The following is a 16,245-nucleotide window of genomic DNA, read 5'->3' on the forward strand; positions in this document are numbered from 1 at the left end:
GGGCACAGAACCTTCTGTATAAACAAACACTGGCAATTAAAGACATCACACATTACCTTCCTTATTGTCAGTGTGACGATGCTGCTTGTGCAAGGAAATGAAAGTTTCCTCTTCATACTTGATGACTCTGTGGAGGATTATCCAGGGCAGCACAGATGATACAGAAGGCTCCTTGGAGTCCTCTTGAACAGCCATGCTGCAATCTATTACCTATACACAGCATTAAGCAGAATAAATGTCTCAGTGTTCACCAAGCAAGGTATTACAGCATCACAATAGAATGGCATATCTGAAGCTCCCTACAGTTATATGTGCACCTCTTGCTACATTATGTTACATAGAGATTAAAGGGGAAGTGTTTCCCCTTAGAGCACATATCACATTCCTTCTATAGTGAACAGATAACTTAATATCATGCTTGTTTCTTTCCCATCACAAAGTCAAGCTCTTTAAATCCATATTCACAGCATCTAGATTGTAAAGTTGTGGGCAAGGCACTTTTTACCTAATGTTTTACCAGGTTTGTCTTAATCTGTCACTTCTGTTTTTTGTCATACCCTTTGAATATGTATTGTGAGAAGTGCTGTGTAAAATATTGGAGCTATATAAATAAAAGATAACAATGATAACTGAATAAAAGAGTATCGGCAGTCAAAAAAGCAGGATATGTTCCAAAAACATCACAAACTCGCACGCATCTTTCTTTTTAGGAAGATCCCTCCACAGCAGTATACACTTGGGAAGAAGTTGGCATTGAAACATAAGCACCAAGTTGCCAGATACTACAGTCAACTGTCAAAGTATATATCATCTAATAGAATTTCTTCTAGCATTGTGTGATTCTACAGACCAGACACAAACAGGGCAACCGGTCCATTACCTGGATGAGGTTGTTGCACAGGCGGATGAGGCGTGGTGTCAGCGCCAACTCCTGCAGGGCGCTGCTGTCAGATGACAAGCACAGATCAATTCCGACTAGTAGTTGCGTTGCCGTGGTAACCCATTCCTCCTTGGCCGTTGAGGACGTCGTTATTTGTTGGATGGCTTCATTTAGTGCAACCTCTGAGCCCTCAAAGCACTGTTTGAAGTCCGACAGCTTCAGTAAGGAATCCTGTAAACATGGAAAGCTTAGGTCACATTACAAAACATCAGCAATTAATGGCTGTTTCTTCTGAGCAAACACAGAAGTCATTACAGTAAAAGACATAGAGGCCGGTGATTTTAATGGGATAAACGTCAATCTGAAAACAGGGTGAGATTACTTTCAAACCATAACCTGCCAAAAGAGCTTACCTGCAAGAGCATTAGTTGTGCTGGCCTCTCAGGGGTAGACGTCACGAAGTTCAGGTGCTTGGCTTGGCTATATCCGCTCAGGCATAATGTTGGGCGTAGAAGACGGACTACTGAGGAGAAGTCCCCGATTTCATGCAATCTTTGGATTTCCTCCAGTGACTGGCATCTCTCAAGGGACTTCAAACTGTTTTCAATCTAGCAGCAAACAATACACCAACTCTTACACAAAACTTACACTAGCAGTGGCTTAAAACAGCCATCAGAACCATGCACATTAAGAATAATAGAAAAGTAAGAACAAGTAATGTAAAAACAAAAACAAAAAAAGAAACTCAAGCTAATTATAGTTGTGATCAAGTTTCCATACCCTTGGAGAAAGAGAATTTTTAAAGAAAACATGAATAAGCAGGCAAAACACATTTTATTTCTTCTGTGATTCATATTCAACTATAGGTTATAACAGAATGGCACAATCACAAAACAAAACATGGCAACAAAGACAAAAATGGAATGACCCCTGTTCAAAGATCTGCAGACCCTTAATTCATAATACAGTGTATTGCCCCCTTTAGCATCAATGACAGCGTGCAGTCTTTTGTAATAGTTGTCTATGAGGCCCCAAATTCTTGCAGGCGGTATGGCTGCCCATTCGTAATGCCTCCAGGTCATGCAACGTCTTTGGTCATCTTCATGAACCGCAAGTTTGACATCTCCCCAGAGTGTCTCGATGATGTTTCTGCTGTAACCACTGGAGGGTCAACTTGGCCTTGCGCTTAGAGTCATTGTCGTGACAGTATGTTCTGATGTTGCATTCATCTTGCCATCAATTTTCACAAGATACCCTGTGCCTTTAGAGCTCCCACATCCCCAAAACGTCAATGAGCCACCACCATGCTTCACAGTGTGGACAGTATTCTATTCACTATAGGCCTTGTTGACCCCTCTCCAAACATAGAGCTTATGGTTGTGACCAGAAGACTCTATTTTGGTCTTTTCATTCCAAATTATAGTGTGCCAGAAGCTGTGAGGTGCGTCAAGGTGTTGTAGAGAATATTGTTACCGGGCTTTTTTTGTGGCATTGGTGCAGTAAAGGCTTCTTTCTGGCATTTCGACCCTGCAGCTCATTTGTGTCCAAGTATTGTGTATCGTATTCTGCTCCTTGAAACAACCACACCGTCTTTTTAAGAGCAGCCTGTATTTCTCCTGAGGTTACCTGTGGGTTTCTCTTTGTATCTGAAACAATTCTTCTGGCAGTTGTGGCTCAGACCTTTGTTGGTCTACCTGACCTTGGTTTGGTATCAAAAGATCCCTGAATTTTCCACTTCTTAATAAGAGATTGAACAGTACTGACTGGCGTCTTCAAGGCTTTGGATATCTTTTTAAATCCTTTTCCATCTTCCATAAAGCTCCATTACTTTGTTACGCAGGTCTTTTGACAGTTCTTTTGAGGCCCCCACGGCTCAGTATCTAGCCTGCTCAGTGCATTCATGGGTGAGCTAACAAACTTATTGACTATTTATACATAGAAACTAATTGCAAAATAGCCTTTAATTGCCATTTTAACCTGTCTGTAACAAGGCAAAACATTTTAGGGTATGTAAACTTTTGAACAGGGCCATTTGGGCGATATCTGTTATCATTATGTTTCCCCTATATGTTCACTATGTCAGTCTCCAGGAGAAGGTAAAATTCTTTTGCCCCTACCATGGAGGATTGGAGGCTTTTTGCTCGGTAATTAAAAGATCTACTAGTGAGACAGACTGGATGAAAGCCCATTAAACGTGAACTTGATGTGAGCTCCAAACTCTTCGTAAATGTCTTTTGAATGGTAAATCTGTTACTATTGTGTTTTATTTATATTTGGGAACACTGAGCAGACAGCTCAACATCCAGAAGCACTGATATACTGTTTAGCCAGAGCTCAAAAAAAGTTCTGTTTATACTGGGAAAAAGGGGAAAACTTGATTTAATATTGCCTTGATTATGTGCTGTCTTGTTCTATGGAAAATTACTACATCAATGTTAGTAAGACGTAACTTGGAGTGTTAGTTAACAGGACAAGGGGCAGCCGAGAAACTTGAACACAATAGAACCCAGAGAAATATAAAGAATGCATCATGCAGGACTGCATTTAAACCATTGCTGTCCTGCATGGCACATTTTAGGTGTGTGTGTGTGTGTGTGTGTGTGTGTGTGTGTGTGTGTGTGTGTGTGTGTATGCTCATTAGACACAACTACCTCATAGAAACAAATGACTAATAGCACAGAGCTGTGTAACATCAGGTGCTGACAGCTTGTAATTCAGTAAACGTTTATGTGTGTATTTGTGTGGGCATTACTAAAGCGTTGTTCCCGTTCATTTCAGTAATGAGGGCTTTGAAAATGCTTTTTTGTAAAGGGATTGTACATCAGTTTGTTGTTTATTCTAAATGCAGTACATTATTTTAAAAGGCAGCTTTTGGGGGGAAACTAATGGTAATGTTAATTTATACTGTATAAAGAAATGTGCACACAACTGGATTTGTTAGTTTAACAACACACACGCACAAGTAGGTTTTACCTCTTCTACAGACACTACAGAATCCAGCTGCAGGTTGGGTAGCTGAATAACCATTGCTTCTTCACTCTCCAAGTTGGTATTTGTAGCTTCTGAACTTTGTAGTAGTTCAGTGCAGATATCAAAATTTTCTAGGGCCTGCTCCATGTCACCCTGACAAAGTCCAACATCATGTTAGCGAGAAATCTTGAGCATAGCACACACAATACTTGCTAACAAAAATTGCCTTAAATGAGGGACTGACCTGTAAAGCCAAGAAACGTGCTTTAAGCCAATACACACACACAGCATAATTCAGCCAACCCTCTGGGAACAGGTCGCGCTGAGATGCCGCAAAACCCATAAGCATCAAGTCATCCAAAAAGTGGGTTCCTGGAAAGTCGGGTCCAAAGCAGTCGGAAGTAATTCCTGCGGGGCACTTTCTGGGAGATACTGCAAATGCAGCAAGACACACATTGATATCACAAATTTACCAGAGTATCAGAACTCAAAAGAAAATGGTGTAACAGTGAAAATATAGGGCACCAAGCCACAGAAATCTCTCTTGTACCAATACCTGTAGGGTTTTTCATTTTAGTTAAAAGCCATTGGTCCAGCTGCAGCTCCATGCAGGTTAGGCTCATGACCATCATATCCTATAGGATAAGAATGAAAAATTTATAATGATAACCAACAAGAACATTACTTTAATTGCTAAATTGAATGATGATAATTAACATTCCCCCCCCAATATTCTTTTGTTTATTATATCAGTATATCTATTGATCTATTCCAATATATCCGACTATAACCCCCACTATACTTGCTACGGTATTACTACACTGTGTATGTGTTAACATTACCCGTATATGCTGGTTTTTGCTGTCCCTCAACAACGGGTTGGGTAGGCCACTGCTGTGCTTCCTCCAGCTGGCATGTATACCGAGTACCACATCTGTCAGTCCAGGGGGCCACTTCACCAGGAACTTCTGAGCAATAACTTTGAGATACCTCATCATGAGCTCCAGAATGCCCCCATTTTCCATATTATCCAGAAGAAATTGATGCACATCATTCTTTTCTGTAAAGACAAGACATATATTGCTCAGAGGACATGGAAGAAGTCAAGAGATTGGGCACATGCACAAAATAAATGGTTTGTAGGTATCACTACAATACGCTTTCATTTTAATAGGAAATCAAAGAACACGAGTTTCTGCAAGTTTTCCACAACATACTTAAAAAGTCTGCAGAGCTGCTTGCCTCACTTTTTTCATGTAGCATGTTGCGCACCGCTCCACTTCCAAGTCAAAAAACAAACACAAAAAATGCTGACCTGACTCCATAAAAGTGGCAGAGTTGAAAGACATCATGTGATCCCCGCCAGTGGATAAACTTTCTGGCTTCATGTCAGAGAGCGCATCAAAGCTGGTGAATGGATCTTCTTCTTCCTCGGAGTCTGGTTTACGGAGCCTTTGGATAAACAGAGGAGACGTGACTTAATATTAGTCAGAATAAGATTTCCTTGTGGAGGGAAATAGGTCAGTGAACACAAATAGACATTTCTTCTTAAACAGTAAGGAGACATCAAGTGAGAGATAAGCACAATTTTTCTATTGATAACACTGCATTAATCTACCAGAAAATATATGCTTAGATTTTCAATATAAAACAGTTGAGTTTCTTACTTGACTGTATGGGCAGTAAGGGCCAGATATCCTCAATTGATCACAGTTGTCAGCTGTGTTTACAGTCTTAAAGCTAAAAAAACTTTATTCAAAAACACCACTTCAGCTACCCAGCCGACACTTTGACAGCAGCGCAATCTGAACCTAGTACTGAACCTAACCACAATTTATCTGTCCTATTACCACACTAGCTGGTTCACATAAAAGGTGTGAGGCTTGGCAGAAATCTTTCAATTTAATCTCAGGCATTGTTATGACATGCTCTTTTAATTTGTCCTATATACGAACAAAACTAGAATGACAAACAATGCTTTGCACAAATACTCTATGGCAACATTAACCCCTTAAAACGGGCTGTTTTTTAATTGTTACACCCTGCATGATCATGGCTCTTTTTACATTCTGCAGGGTTTGTGTTTTCGTCCCTCTCATTTAGTGTAGCTACAAAAATTATATACTTTTTGTTAGGACAAAAAGTGCTTTCTTTAGATACTATTATTTTGATCATGTCATTTAATTTACTATAAGAAAATTACAATATAGCGAAAAATGTAAGGGAAAAAAAACACTTTTTCTGACTTTTATTTGAAAACTATTTTAGTTATCTGCAAAAGCTAATGGGAAAAATTGCTAAATAGATTGTAATATTTGTACTGTGATTAGTGAGTGGTTTTACATGGGTTTGTTTTGCAATTTATAGGGCAATAAGTAACGTGCTATTTTAGAACCATTTTTTTCACATCGGGTTATCATGCGCTATCATCCTATTTGGGACATCTTTGAAGCCGGTCAATTCAATTTATCCCATCAAACCATACAACTAGACAGCCCAGGGTTTTCAAATGCTGGTATTTTAACAGTCCATGCACCAATTCTACCACCACACATTCAACTTCAGGTGTGAATTTATAGCTCCTGGTTTATGTCACTGCCAAACAACACCCCGATATGTGAAATCACATAGTATCCATAATTTTTTTTTTTGGTGTTGCTGAATGCCTCGATATCGATACAAACAAAATTTTGTACTACAATAAGTTTATAAATCATACAACATACAAAAAAGAACTGTTTGTTCTGTACCTGGATGGCAAAAACTTCTGCAGCAACTCTTGGAAATCAATTCTCTCCTCTTTTTTGCACTTGGTGTTTCGGACACGAGCAGAGCGTCTCTTGGCTGTCTCTCCTGCATCCTCTGTTGTCCTTTTCCTTTTTACACCCTTCTTTGTTTTGTCACCAGTAGACGTATCTAGAGGGAAAACGAGTGCAGAAAATTGTGGGAATCATGTTATACATATGGTTCTCTTTCTTTGTTCCCCAAAAATAAATGTTCGGCACAAGGTTCAAAAGGTGAATTTTTTGCAGCTCACAGGTATTACAAATATCTGCTCCAGCTAACATCTGGACACTACATACATATATTGAGAAGTCTGGTGTAGTGAATACTTCTGTACCCCGTTCATTAACAGAAATGTTCAAAGAACAAGAGGTCACCCTCTGAGACCGGAAGAGCGGAGATTTCATAGACGACAAAGGAAGGGATTCTTTACAGCAAGGACAATAAAAGGTATGGAATTCACTGCCAAGGGAGGTGGTGTTATCAAATACATTAGATGCCTTCAAAAAAAGTCTGGATATTTTTTTAGAAAAGCATGACATACAGGGCTATAAATAGAATTCATATTTTAAAGCTTCTTGATCCAAGGAGAAACCCGATTGCCTTTTGGAGTCAAGAAGGATTTTTTTCCCCCTGATGGCAGAATCGAAGTAGCTTAATTAGGGTTTTTTTTGCCTTCTTTTGGATCAAGAGTAGGACGGTTAGGTAGAAGGGTTGAACTTGATGGACTTAGGTCTTTTTTTCAACCTTATGTACTATGTCTATGTAACCCTGCAATTATGCATAGTTGCATATATATTGTATACTAACACATTACCACAAAGACTACAATGTGTTAGGAGAATTGACAACAAATGAAAACTAAAACAGCTATGTACAAACAAATATTCACCCACCCAGCATAGCTGATGAATCAAGGATACCGCTGGAGGACACACTGGTGTTGACCGAGGGAAAAGTAGGAGGTGGGTCCACCACGGACACCACAGGAGTTGTGGGAGTTGAAAGAATAGGAGTTTCTGTGTTGGGGTTAGCAGGAGATGAAGCTGGGAGCATTTGGAGGAGCTCAGTTGGTTCTCTATAGTCGGTAAGGTCAATCCTCTTTCCCAAGCTGGGTCGAGGGGGTTCACATGTTGTTAGGTGTCTGTACATGGACAACAGACTTTCACCAAGACATTTCCACCTGGAGACATAACATTGGCAGAAAAAAAATCAAAAGTGTGCATTTTCTCAGTATCCACCAAAATCATGCTTTTTCCCCAAACTATAACCTACGTCAAGAATGGGAGAAGCTGTACCAACTTCAAATCAGGTTCCTCCTTTCGAACATTCAGAGCCTGTCTTTTTCTCCGCAGATCTAATGCTTCCTCCAGAATTTTGCTTTCTTCTCTTTCACTAACATCCACCTCATGAATGGACATGTCACTGAATGGTGGAAATAGCATACCAGATAGATATCAAAAAAATTGTACTCATTATGCAATTACATTAACAGAGCAATATTTTTTATGACTTAGTTTTAATCAGAACATTATACCTGTTTTATAACGTGAATAAAAAAATATCCTAATAATATTTTTCTTATTTTAACCAATACTTTCTGTGTGACTCTCACCATTTGAGAAACATGCGAAATGAGTCCCTTCTAAGGCATGGCTGCTCCTTAAAAATTTTTTCTTTTAATACCAGGCCTTTACTGTAGCGACAGTCCTTCTCCAAAGCCTTACAGATAAAGTACAGACAGGCTGCAAAATGATAAGCACAAAGATGATTGCTCAATAGGAAAATGGTCATTAAAATGAACAACACTATGTATATTAATTTGTCAACCATAGAAAGTGTTTAGGTACACAAATAATTCACTGTTCTGTAACGTGATCTAATAATTACATTTGCTCCTCTTCAATCACTAGCATGATCAGCCTAAAATCATATTATAAAATGTACTACTATGAAAACTTATCCTTTAGTTACATCAAGTGCTGCTCAGAGCACCCACAACAATGTTCTGCTCAGTCATATGTTGCGTTCTGCTATATTGTTTAAAAGCAAAGCTGTATTGCTACCAAAATATTTCTAGACATGCACACGAAGCACTTACTAGAATAATCATAAAGCGTGTACAGTACAGTGATTAAGTTATCAAGGCAAGGCCAGTGGTCGGGGTTACACTGAAGGCCCTCCTCAAATGCATGCCGCGCCAGTGGGATGCGCACTAGCCGTAATGCAAGGCATCCAATCTTGTACCACAGGTTAACATCAGTGGAGTCTAGCATAACAGCCTGTCAAAAAAAGAATAATAATAATAAAATACAATATCAAAATTGGGGAAGCAAAACAAGAACACATTATCAGTATCCTTTAATGTTTTCTGTGCTGTAACATAAAACACTACAAAAGAAATAGAAAGGACAAACAAAAATAACATACTCAATAAACAACTAAGATCACTGCCTATACATTGTGAGAGTTTTGTTTATTGTGAATGGCATGCATTGAGCACCTCTAAATTAAATTCCATGGCAGTCTCTAGATCCCCTCGTTGGGAAGCAAGTTGTGCTAAGTTTTTATAGGTGGAATATTTCAGCATGAGGCCAGGATGTTTCAACCCTTCCTTTTCATCACTTGAAGGAACTGCCTGAAATAGAAGAAAATGGAAAATAAAAAAACCTCTTGAGAAATGCACACACTAAGAAAAAATTTAAATATTATATCAACACATAACAACAATGCTCAGATCAGTGCCTGAAGTTCAAAATCCTTTGCAGGGAAGAATTCTCCCAGGGTTTACAAACAGGATGATTTCTTTCCAAAGGGGAGCCATTTCATGAGACTGTCCCACTGATACCCACTTAGATAACATGAAGCGTACAAAAACACTGACCACTCTAATGGTTAAAAATTAACAGCTTTGCTTTCTTCATTTAATAGGTTACCTGGAACTTATGATCCTCTTAGATTCATTCTGCAGTCTGATCCATATCATATTCATTTTAATGTAAAGTGTAAAAGTGATCCCAAAAACAATAATCTAGGGAGCTTGCTGCTAGTGCAAGATCACATGATGACCCATGTCCCGGGTAGTGACAGAAGAGCCATCCAATATGGTGGATCACTCTCCTTTCACTATATTTAACTTTAAGTTCAAACTCCATATTACACAGTGGACATTACACTTGTCTTTATGCTGTGAAGCCATAAGTATGAGATTCTAACAATTACAACAACAACTTAAATTTTACTGACTTTACACAATATTCAGTCAGTAGTTTCACTAATGTTCACTCTCCCCCTCTGAAGCTTATAAGATATGGAGCAACGTACAGGAGCCAAGATCAGCATTATTCATTACTATCAGAAAAAAACAAATGTTCACCAAAAACTGTTTAATTTCCTTAAACTCACTTCTTGCAGGAGTCGGGTCTCAAGCAGCTGGTGGTATGCTCTGGAAGATTCGTCATTGCAGTCAAGCTTCTGTAGATCCAAAGCCTTATGGTAAAGTGCGAATGCCTCAGCTTCCTACAAAGCATGAATGGAGAATGGTGAGGTCCATGAAAGCTAGTCAACAAGCACAAATGTTATAACCGCACATTAACCCAAAAATGCTACTGTTCTTAATACATCATGGAGTCACAACACATTGGCCAGCTCCTAAAATATTCCCAAGGTGTAATCTTCTTATTATTAACCTCTGGGTATCTATAATGCAAACACACTGTAAAGTATCATGGCCAAGAGGGAATAGAGAGAATACAAAATTATGTCTCACCTGAGCCTCCTTTGTTTGTGTTTTATGACTTTTGAAAGTCTCCTCATGTTCTCCTTCCACAGTTAAGGCTGCGTTTAAAGCTGCAATTCGAATCTAGTAGGAAAGAACAGACGTCAGCATTATTCAAAACACTATAGATTAAGCCCATCTGGTTCCATTAGTCTTAAACTTTTTTTTTTTTTTTTTTTACCATGGTTGGTTTATTTTGAGGTTTCTGCCATACCAGTTGAGGATCTCCAAGCTGAAAAGATGAAGAGTTTAGGTTACTATGTGAAAACACTAATATTTAGCCATTTTTGTTTACATCAATGTGTATATGACTGCAAAAAATCATTCAAAGGTAGGATGTTGTGCAATACAGAGGTCACGTACCTAAGTTTCATAACCTTCCTTCCGCTTGCCCAATACATGAATATATCTGGAAAAGTTCTATAAAAATGTATTCTATTCAAGGAATTTTCTATTAATGAAGAGTTTTCTAGAACAGAATAACTAATATTCTCTGCCATTTTTCCAATTAGGAAATAGAGGTAGATACAGAAATAAGAACCCAAGGCACGACACGGTTAGATTGAATGCCCAGTTGTACACAAAAATCCAACACCACACATTACTAGTGGATGCTTATATGAATGAAAAGAGGTAAAAAATCTTTTTTTTTTTCAGGTTTATGTGTAAAATATGACATGTACACCTGTTCATTACAGACATAAAAACAGCTTAAACGTAAGGAAGTTCATCTGTACGCTAATATGCTTAGAGTTGGTAGGTACATCAACCATTTTATCTGGACCTTTCAGACATATACATGTATGACATATACATGTACGACTGGCAATACATTCAGTGTATATCCTCACAAAATGGAATCATATGATTAGTGGGCATTTCCTGCAGTATTTCCTCCAGGAGCTGTGGCCAATGAAACTGCATACATCTGTCACTGCATTGCATGAAGGGTGCTTCCCAGCCAACTGCAATCTGTCACCAAGGTCACTTAGTAACTACCACAAGATAAATAATAAGATGGGGGCTAGGCCTCAACTGCACACGAGAGAGTCCTTCAGGTAGTTTAACTCTCCTTTAATTAGAATGAATGAGACTGGTCTCCCTGCTCGGCCTGCGGAAACCCTACTGCATTGTCCCCTCCTCTTTATAGGACCTCACGGCCCGGTTAAACTAGTAAGAACCCGAAGATGCTGTATGAATTAGAAGTGAAATGGCTAATTACCGGGAAGAGACGGCAGAACTCACGTACGGTCACCACGGCAACCGCCTCCTGCACTTATTCTTAAAGGACCATCAGAACAGACTAGTAAGGCTGCAGACGGTAGGCTGCGATCACAAACGAACCCGAACCAATTAGAAGTGACATCTTTAGCGGCTCAGCCAGTATAAATTGGCGCTCGCAGTCGCAGCCACGTTTGTACACCCGGAAGTGGCTTTGTGAGGAGGGGAAGTATTGGCACAAGTGTTTATTCATCCGATTGCGGGAGGTTGATTACAGTCAGTTGTGCGAATAGTTCCCATTAGGTAAAAATGCGACCTGAAAATATACAGTTTGATTTGTTTTCTGCAAGTTGTTCTCTTTCACAGTGTGATATGGTTGGGGTGCAGAGGTGGATTCACAGATCCTGGAGGTGACCCTTCCTTAAACTTAGGGTGAAAAACATTGTTTCCAGTGGTTCGCGAAGCAGGCTGTTTAATTGATCACTAGTTGAGTGAAATCTTTTCGAAACACTGTTTACTGCCATACTTCCCAATATTTTAAAGGAAATAGAGAGGCACTTCTGTTTTTAGAGGGTAAGGGGCAGCATCTATCTTAGGAGAGTCAGGCAACTGACTGGGGTGTCTGGACCAGAGTGGTACCAGCAGTTACCATAGAAAATGCTTCTCATGTGCAGAAGTCCCACACGGGTGCACTGGAAGCCTTCCTGACGTGTGTCTGTGCCTACATTGACGTCTAGATGTATAGGAAAAAAAACATGGTGTGCTCATGATGATGGTGACAAAGGGTCCTCTTGTCTGAAGTTCTATTTGGTCAAGGACCAGCCCTGTAAGAAGAGGAAGCTTTAAGTGTACTCCAAAGCCTGTACAGGATCCGAACGGTGAGTGGCAAAACAAAGGCAGATTAGTAAACGCCGGATCAAGGCGCAAATCGATTAAGCCTTTGCTTGTTTTGCTGCTCGCTGTTCTGATCCTGTTTGGCCCTCAGATTACACTGTTGTGTCAGTTGTGAAAGTATAATAAACCTTCACAAGGAAGAGTGTCTGGCACAAGTCATCTTTTTGGACCACAACATAGCATCTTCCTAAAGCACCTCTGACGGACCACCATCAGCTTCCTAATAAGCCCACAAGGTGAGCCTGTCTCCTCCTGTCGTCTGTTTCCTCCCACCAGTAGTGGTAGCCCATTGTATTTTGCATTGTACAACTTATGTGGTTTCATGTCCTGTTTGGAAAAAGATTGCTATATTGTATTTAAAGTTTATAAACCTTGTTGGTTTCTATATGTATTTTTGTGACGTGTAATGCTATGCAGAACACACTTGCCAAAATGAGCCTAGAAGATCAGCAAACTGGGAAGAAAAGGGTGGAGGGATTTGTGTCCTAAAGAGGGGACACTTTTGGAACGTCTTTATTTTCCCAGCAGCGGACTGGTGGCATCTGTCGGTCAATAAATTCTCCAGAGATTGGTTTAGGATTAAGCAAAGCCAGGGCCTATGTTTTGTAATTGACAGTGTAGCCAGTTAAGATTGTAACAAGGCTTCCTCAGGTGTATGAAGATTAAAGAAAGATGTAACTAAGGATATCATTAGAGCTATTGCATGGCCGCTGCAGGTAATGTACAGATAAAGTGTACTAGTTACCTTTTATTGGTTCTCTGCCTTCAGCCACCTGTGTGTGCGCTCTCAGTGTTATAGGGAAAGCTTTGAACTGCGACTATTGGTGAAAAGTAATCCAGTGGAGAACAGCAATCCTTTTATGTATATATCTTCCAGCTAATCATGACATTGTTTCAGCTGATACTACTACAGCTAACTCAAAGTTCTTTATCTTTTCTTCAAGGCTGATAGGAACATTAGAGAGGTGCGCTGGCAATTCCCATTTTTATGGTTAAGCTTTCCATTTCCCTAAATTTAACAATGATCTTCCAGTTGGGGGTTTCAAAATGGATAGTAATAGGTTCAGCTTGCAGCAATCATGCGCTAGCTCCCTGTTTAGTGGCAATCATGTTTAAGACCACATTTAAGCATAGGCACACTCACAAGTTGATTGTGATGTAAGCATTAGTTAATACATTTAAATTACAATACTCTAATAGTGCTAATCACTCAACAGCCTAAAACAGCCTCAGAGCACAACTTAATCTAAGATACCAGCCTTCAATCTGTAATGTACAAATGTTCTAAGGTTTCCAATAACTAGGTGGACAGGTGTTGCAGGTTTCAAGTAATGACTTTTACTATAGATTACACAGGACTACAGAATATGTTGACCAAATGCAGTTTATTTCCTAAAAGCAGCATGGAATGTGCAGACTGAGGAAACATCATCCATAAATATGATCCCCTGTTATCGACAAAAAGCTAAATCCTTTGCTGGGAGTAATGCCTTCTGGATGATCTGTGGTCTTCTTCAAGGAGCTCCTACAGATAAGTCATAACTGTTCCTTTCACCCCTATTTGCCAGGCCTCAATAGGAATGAACCGCAGTCGAATCCTTCAAGAATAAAGGATGGAATACATGTTACAAGCGAATATCGCATTAATAACACTTACAGTTTGTGGAATACATATGTATTTTAGTCAGATGAAAATACAGTTGCACCTCTCCTGCAAACTCAAGCTTTCTTAATAAATGCCGCTTAACGCATCTAGGAGAATTCACCCTATTCTCGGCTCCAGAACGTTTCCACATTCTGGCATAGTTTACCTGTCTTGTTCAAGGTTCAGTTCCCTTGTGAGGAATTCAAAGAACTTGGCACTGTGCTCTTTGTTCTGTTCTGCTGAACACACAACTCCAATGGAAGAGATAACCATCTGGGCACATGGTGCTGAAGAGCCGCCAACCAAGATGGTGGATCCAGTTTTCACTGTTAGCGTTATCCTCTGGGGAGATAAACAGGTTCGTTTTGTAGAACTAGAAAATACACAGTGAATGACAAATAATGACATGTACTAGTATCAATTAGGAGAACAGGTTGAGTAATGCCAAAAGCAGGATTTCTTCCTAATAACTGTGCCGAATGCACCTCCTGTGAGACAAGGAGCTGGTGGTGAGTGCAAATATATAGAGAAGATTATGATAAATCCCTCTGTATAACTAAATACAAAAAAGGTGGGGCATATGGTGATTCTTAGATATCGTGTTATTAAAGAGCATATGATGGCTGGAATGTATTAACATGACATGGCAGTGCTCTATGTATCTATGATGCGGCCAGTGCTGCCACCAGGTTGATCTGCTGTCATGAGAATCTGTAGGAATAAAGTTTAGCAAAAGGAGTGTAAAAAAAATAAATCAAGTGTCAAGCAATCGAGATTACTGACCTTTAAACTGCTTTCTGTTTTTTTACAGGGATCACTGAAAGCATGCGTGTACTGTACTTAATTACTGTGCTGACTGGTTAGAATAGAAGGGAATCGGGAACTAGAATTCGTTTTCTGCTTTAACCCTGGAGGTTACTGGAGGATCAAACAACTCATCGTACAGCGATCTGTGCTTAGTGCAGGAGGCAATTCAGACTTATTAGAATCTGGAATTACAATACCAATGTTGTATCATCCACACTGCCCCCGCCCAAATGCCTAGGTAATTCTGGAAAACATTCTATGACTGGGGGTCTGTGGCTGGACTCCCCCAAACCTGCCAGGATTAGCATATTGTGACCGTGTCTCCCCATAATACAGACAGCGCGGTGCGTCCCTGGGTCAACTCACATCGCGGGGCTTGCCCAGGATGCTGGCCGTCGCTTCGCATAGTTTGTCAGCAAAGTCCTCGGGGAGGCTTTTCTGGGGAAGGTTGGTGTCCAGATCCACGAAAGGCATGATCAGGTCGGTCTGCTTCCCAGCAAGATGACCGCTGCCAGCACCGCAGGCTGAATTCTTATAGGCTGAGCGCCGATACGCCCCTTCTCCTCTGAGTTACGGTCTTCCTTTTAACTGTTTCACTGCCCAAAAAATAAATAAATCCTGATTTGGTCAAATTAAAGGGGCAGGGAATATACGAATTTGCACCGTGTATAATAGGAGGTAAAATAGTGTATCCGCAATAACCAAACTAAAGTCAAATCAGCACAAACGCTTGTGTGAAATATACATGGAATTTATTGCATTCTTCTTAACTTCACCATCCCTGATATATCACGTAAGGGTTAACAATTACATTTGTTAAGTATCTTTCATTCTGTATACTGTTCTTCTAGAGTTTTTAAATGATAACCGGCGACAGAAGCCTCCATGTGGGCATTGCCATATAGTTACCCTACTCATAGAGTGTATATGCCTGGCATTTGCATATTCATGCTTTGGCCTGGTAAACATTGGAGCCAAGATGTGTACCCATGTGTACCAATTTTAGTTTGGTATTTTATTATTGAAATTCTTCATCGATGTACAATAGATGACATGGCATTGTTATACAATCCCCCCTTCTTTCAGTACGTATGAGCACATAAAGTACGCTCATTTGTACTGTTGTATCGCCAAAACAAATCATATTACACGCAATTTAATTTTGTGGATTTTCTGCATGGGCGCAGTGAGCCGAGCACCAGAATATGACATCGTAACTCTCTTGCAGTGGTGTTACGTGTTCTGATAAATCCTCCAGTATTTGAT

General features: G+C 39.9%; 2 protein-coding genes across 4 annotated transcripts in view; both read right to left on the bottom strand.

Moving 5' to 3' along the window:
• CABIN1 (calcineurin binding protein 1) overlaps window positions 1-11,834 on the bottom strand; it is a 58,728-nt gene extending 46,894 nt beyond the window's left edge. The window contains exons 1-18 of one of the 3 annotated variants that reach the window (XM_053470448.1): window positions 11,635-11,834; window positions 10,594-10,644; window positions 10,404-10,496; window positions 10,040-10,153; window positions 9,138-9,272; window positions 8,736-8,916; window positions 8,250-8,379; window positions 7,910-8,059; window positions 7,531-7,817; window positions 6,601-6,766; window positions 5,166-5,302; window positions 4,693-4,910; window positions 4,407-4,485; window positions 4,095-4,282; window positions 3,854-4,003; window positions 1,294-1,488; window positions 881-1,111; window positions 57-210 (exon numbers count right to left, since the gene is read on the bottom strand). In XM_053470448.1, the coding sequence (XP_053326423.1) occupies window positions 57-210; window positions 881-1,111; window positions 1,294-1,488; window positions 3,854-4,003; window positions 4,095-4,282; window positions 4,407-4,485; window positions 4,693-4,910; window positions 5,166-5,302; window positions 6,601-6,766; window positions 7,531-7,817; window positions 7,910-8,059; window positions 8,250-8,379; window positions 8,736-8,916; window positions 9,138-9,272; window positions 10,040-10,153; window positions 10,404-10,496; window positions 10,594-10,596 (2,611 nt within the window). In that variant the 5' untranslated portion in view covers window positions 10,597-10,644; window positions 11,635-11,834. The remainder of the gene's footprint in view (window positions 1-56; window positions 211-880; window positions 1,112-1,293; window positions 1,489-3,853; window positions 4,004-4,094; window positions 4,283-4,406; window positions 4,486-4,692; window positions 4,911-5,165; window positions 5,303-6,600; window positions 6,767-7,530; window positions 7,818-7,909; window positions 8,060-8,249; window positions 8,380-8,735; window positions 8,917-9,137; window positions 9,273-10,039; window positions 10,154-10,403; window positions 10,497-10,593; window positions 10,645-11,634) is intronic. The other 2 variants (XM_053470439.1, XM_053470428.1) reach the window with 2 other exon arrangements.
• Window positions 11,835-13,895: 2,061 nt separating this feature from the next.
• Window positions 13,896-15,506, bottom strand: LOC128501182 (D-dopachrome decarboxylase-B). The gene is made up of 3 exons (XM_053470581.1): window positions 15,346-15,506; window positions 14,339-14,514; window positions 13,896-14,125 (listed from the first exon to the last, which is right to left on the bottom strand). The coding sequence occupies exons 1-3, from the start codon at window positions 15,451-15,453 to the stop codon at window positions 14,053-14,055; spliced, it is 357 nt and encodes a 118-aa protein (XP_053326556.1). The 5' UTR covers window positions 15,454-15,506; the 3' UTR covers window positions 13,896-14,052.
• Window positions 15,507-16,245: the final 739 nt, after the last annotated feature.

This window comes from Spea bombifrons, chromosome 1 (genome assembly GCF_027358695.1).
Source record: "Spea bombifrons isolate aSpeBom1 chromosome 1, aSpeBom1.2.pri, whole genome shotgun sequence".
Lineage (NCBI taxonomy): Eukaryota > Metazoa > Chordata > Amphibia > Anura > Pelobatidae > Spea > Spea bombifrons.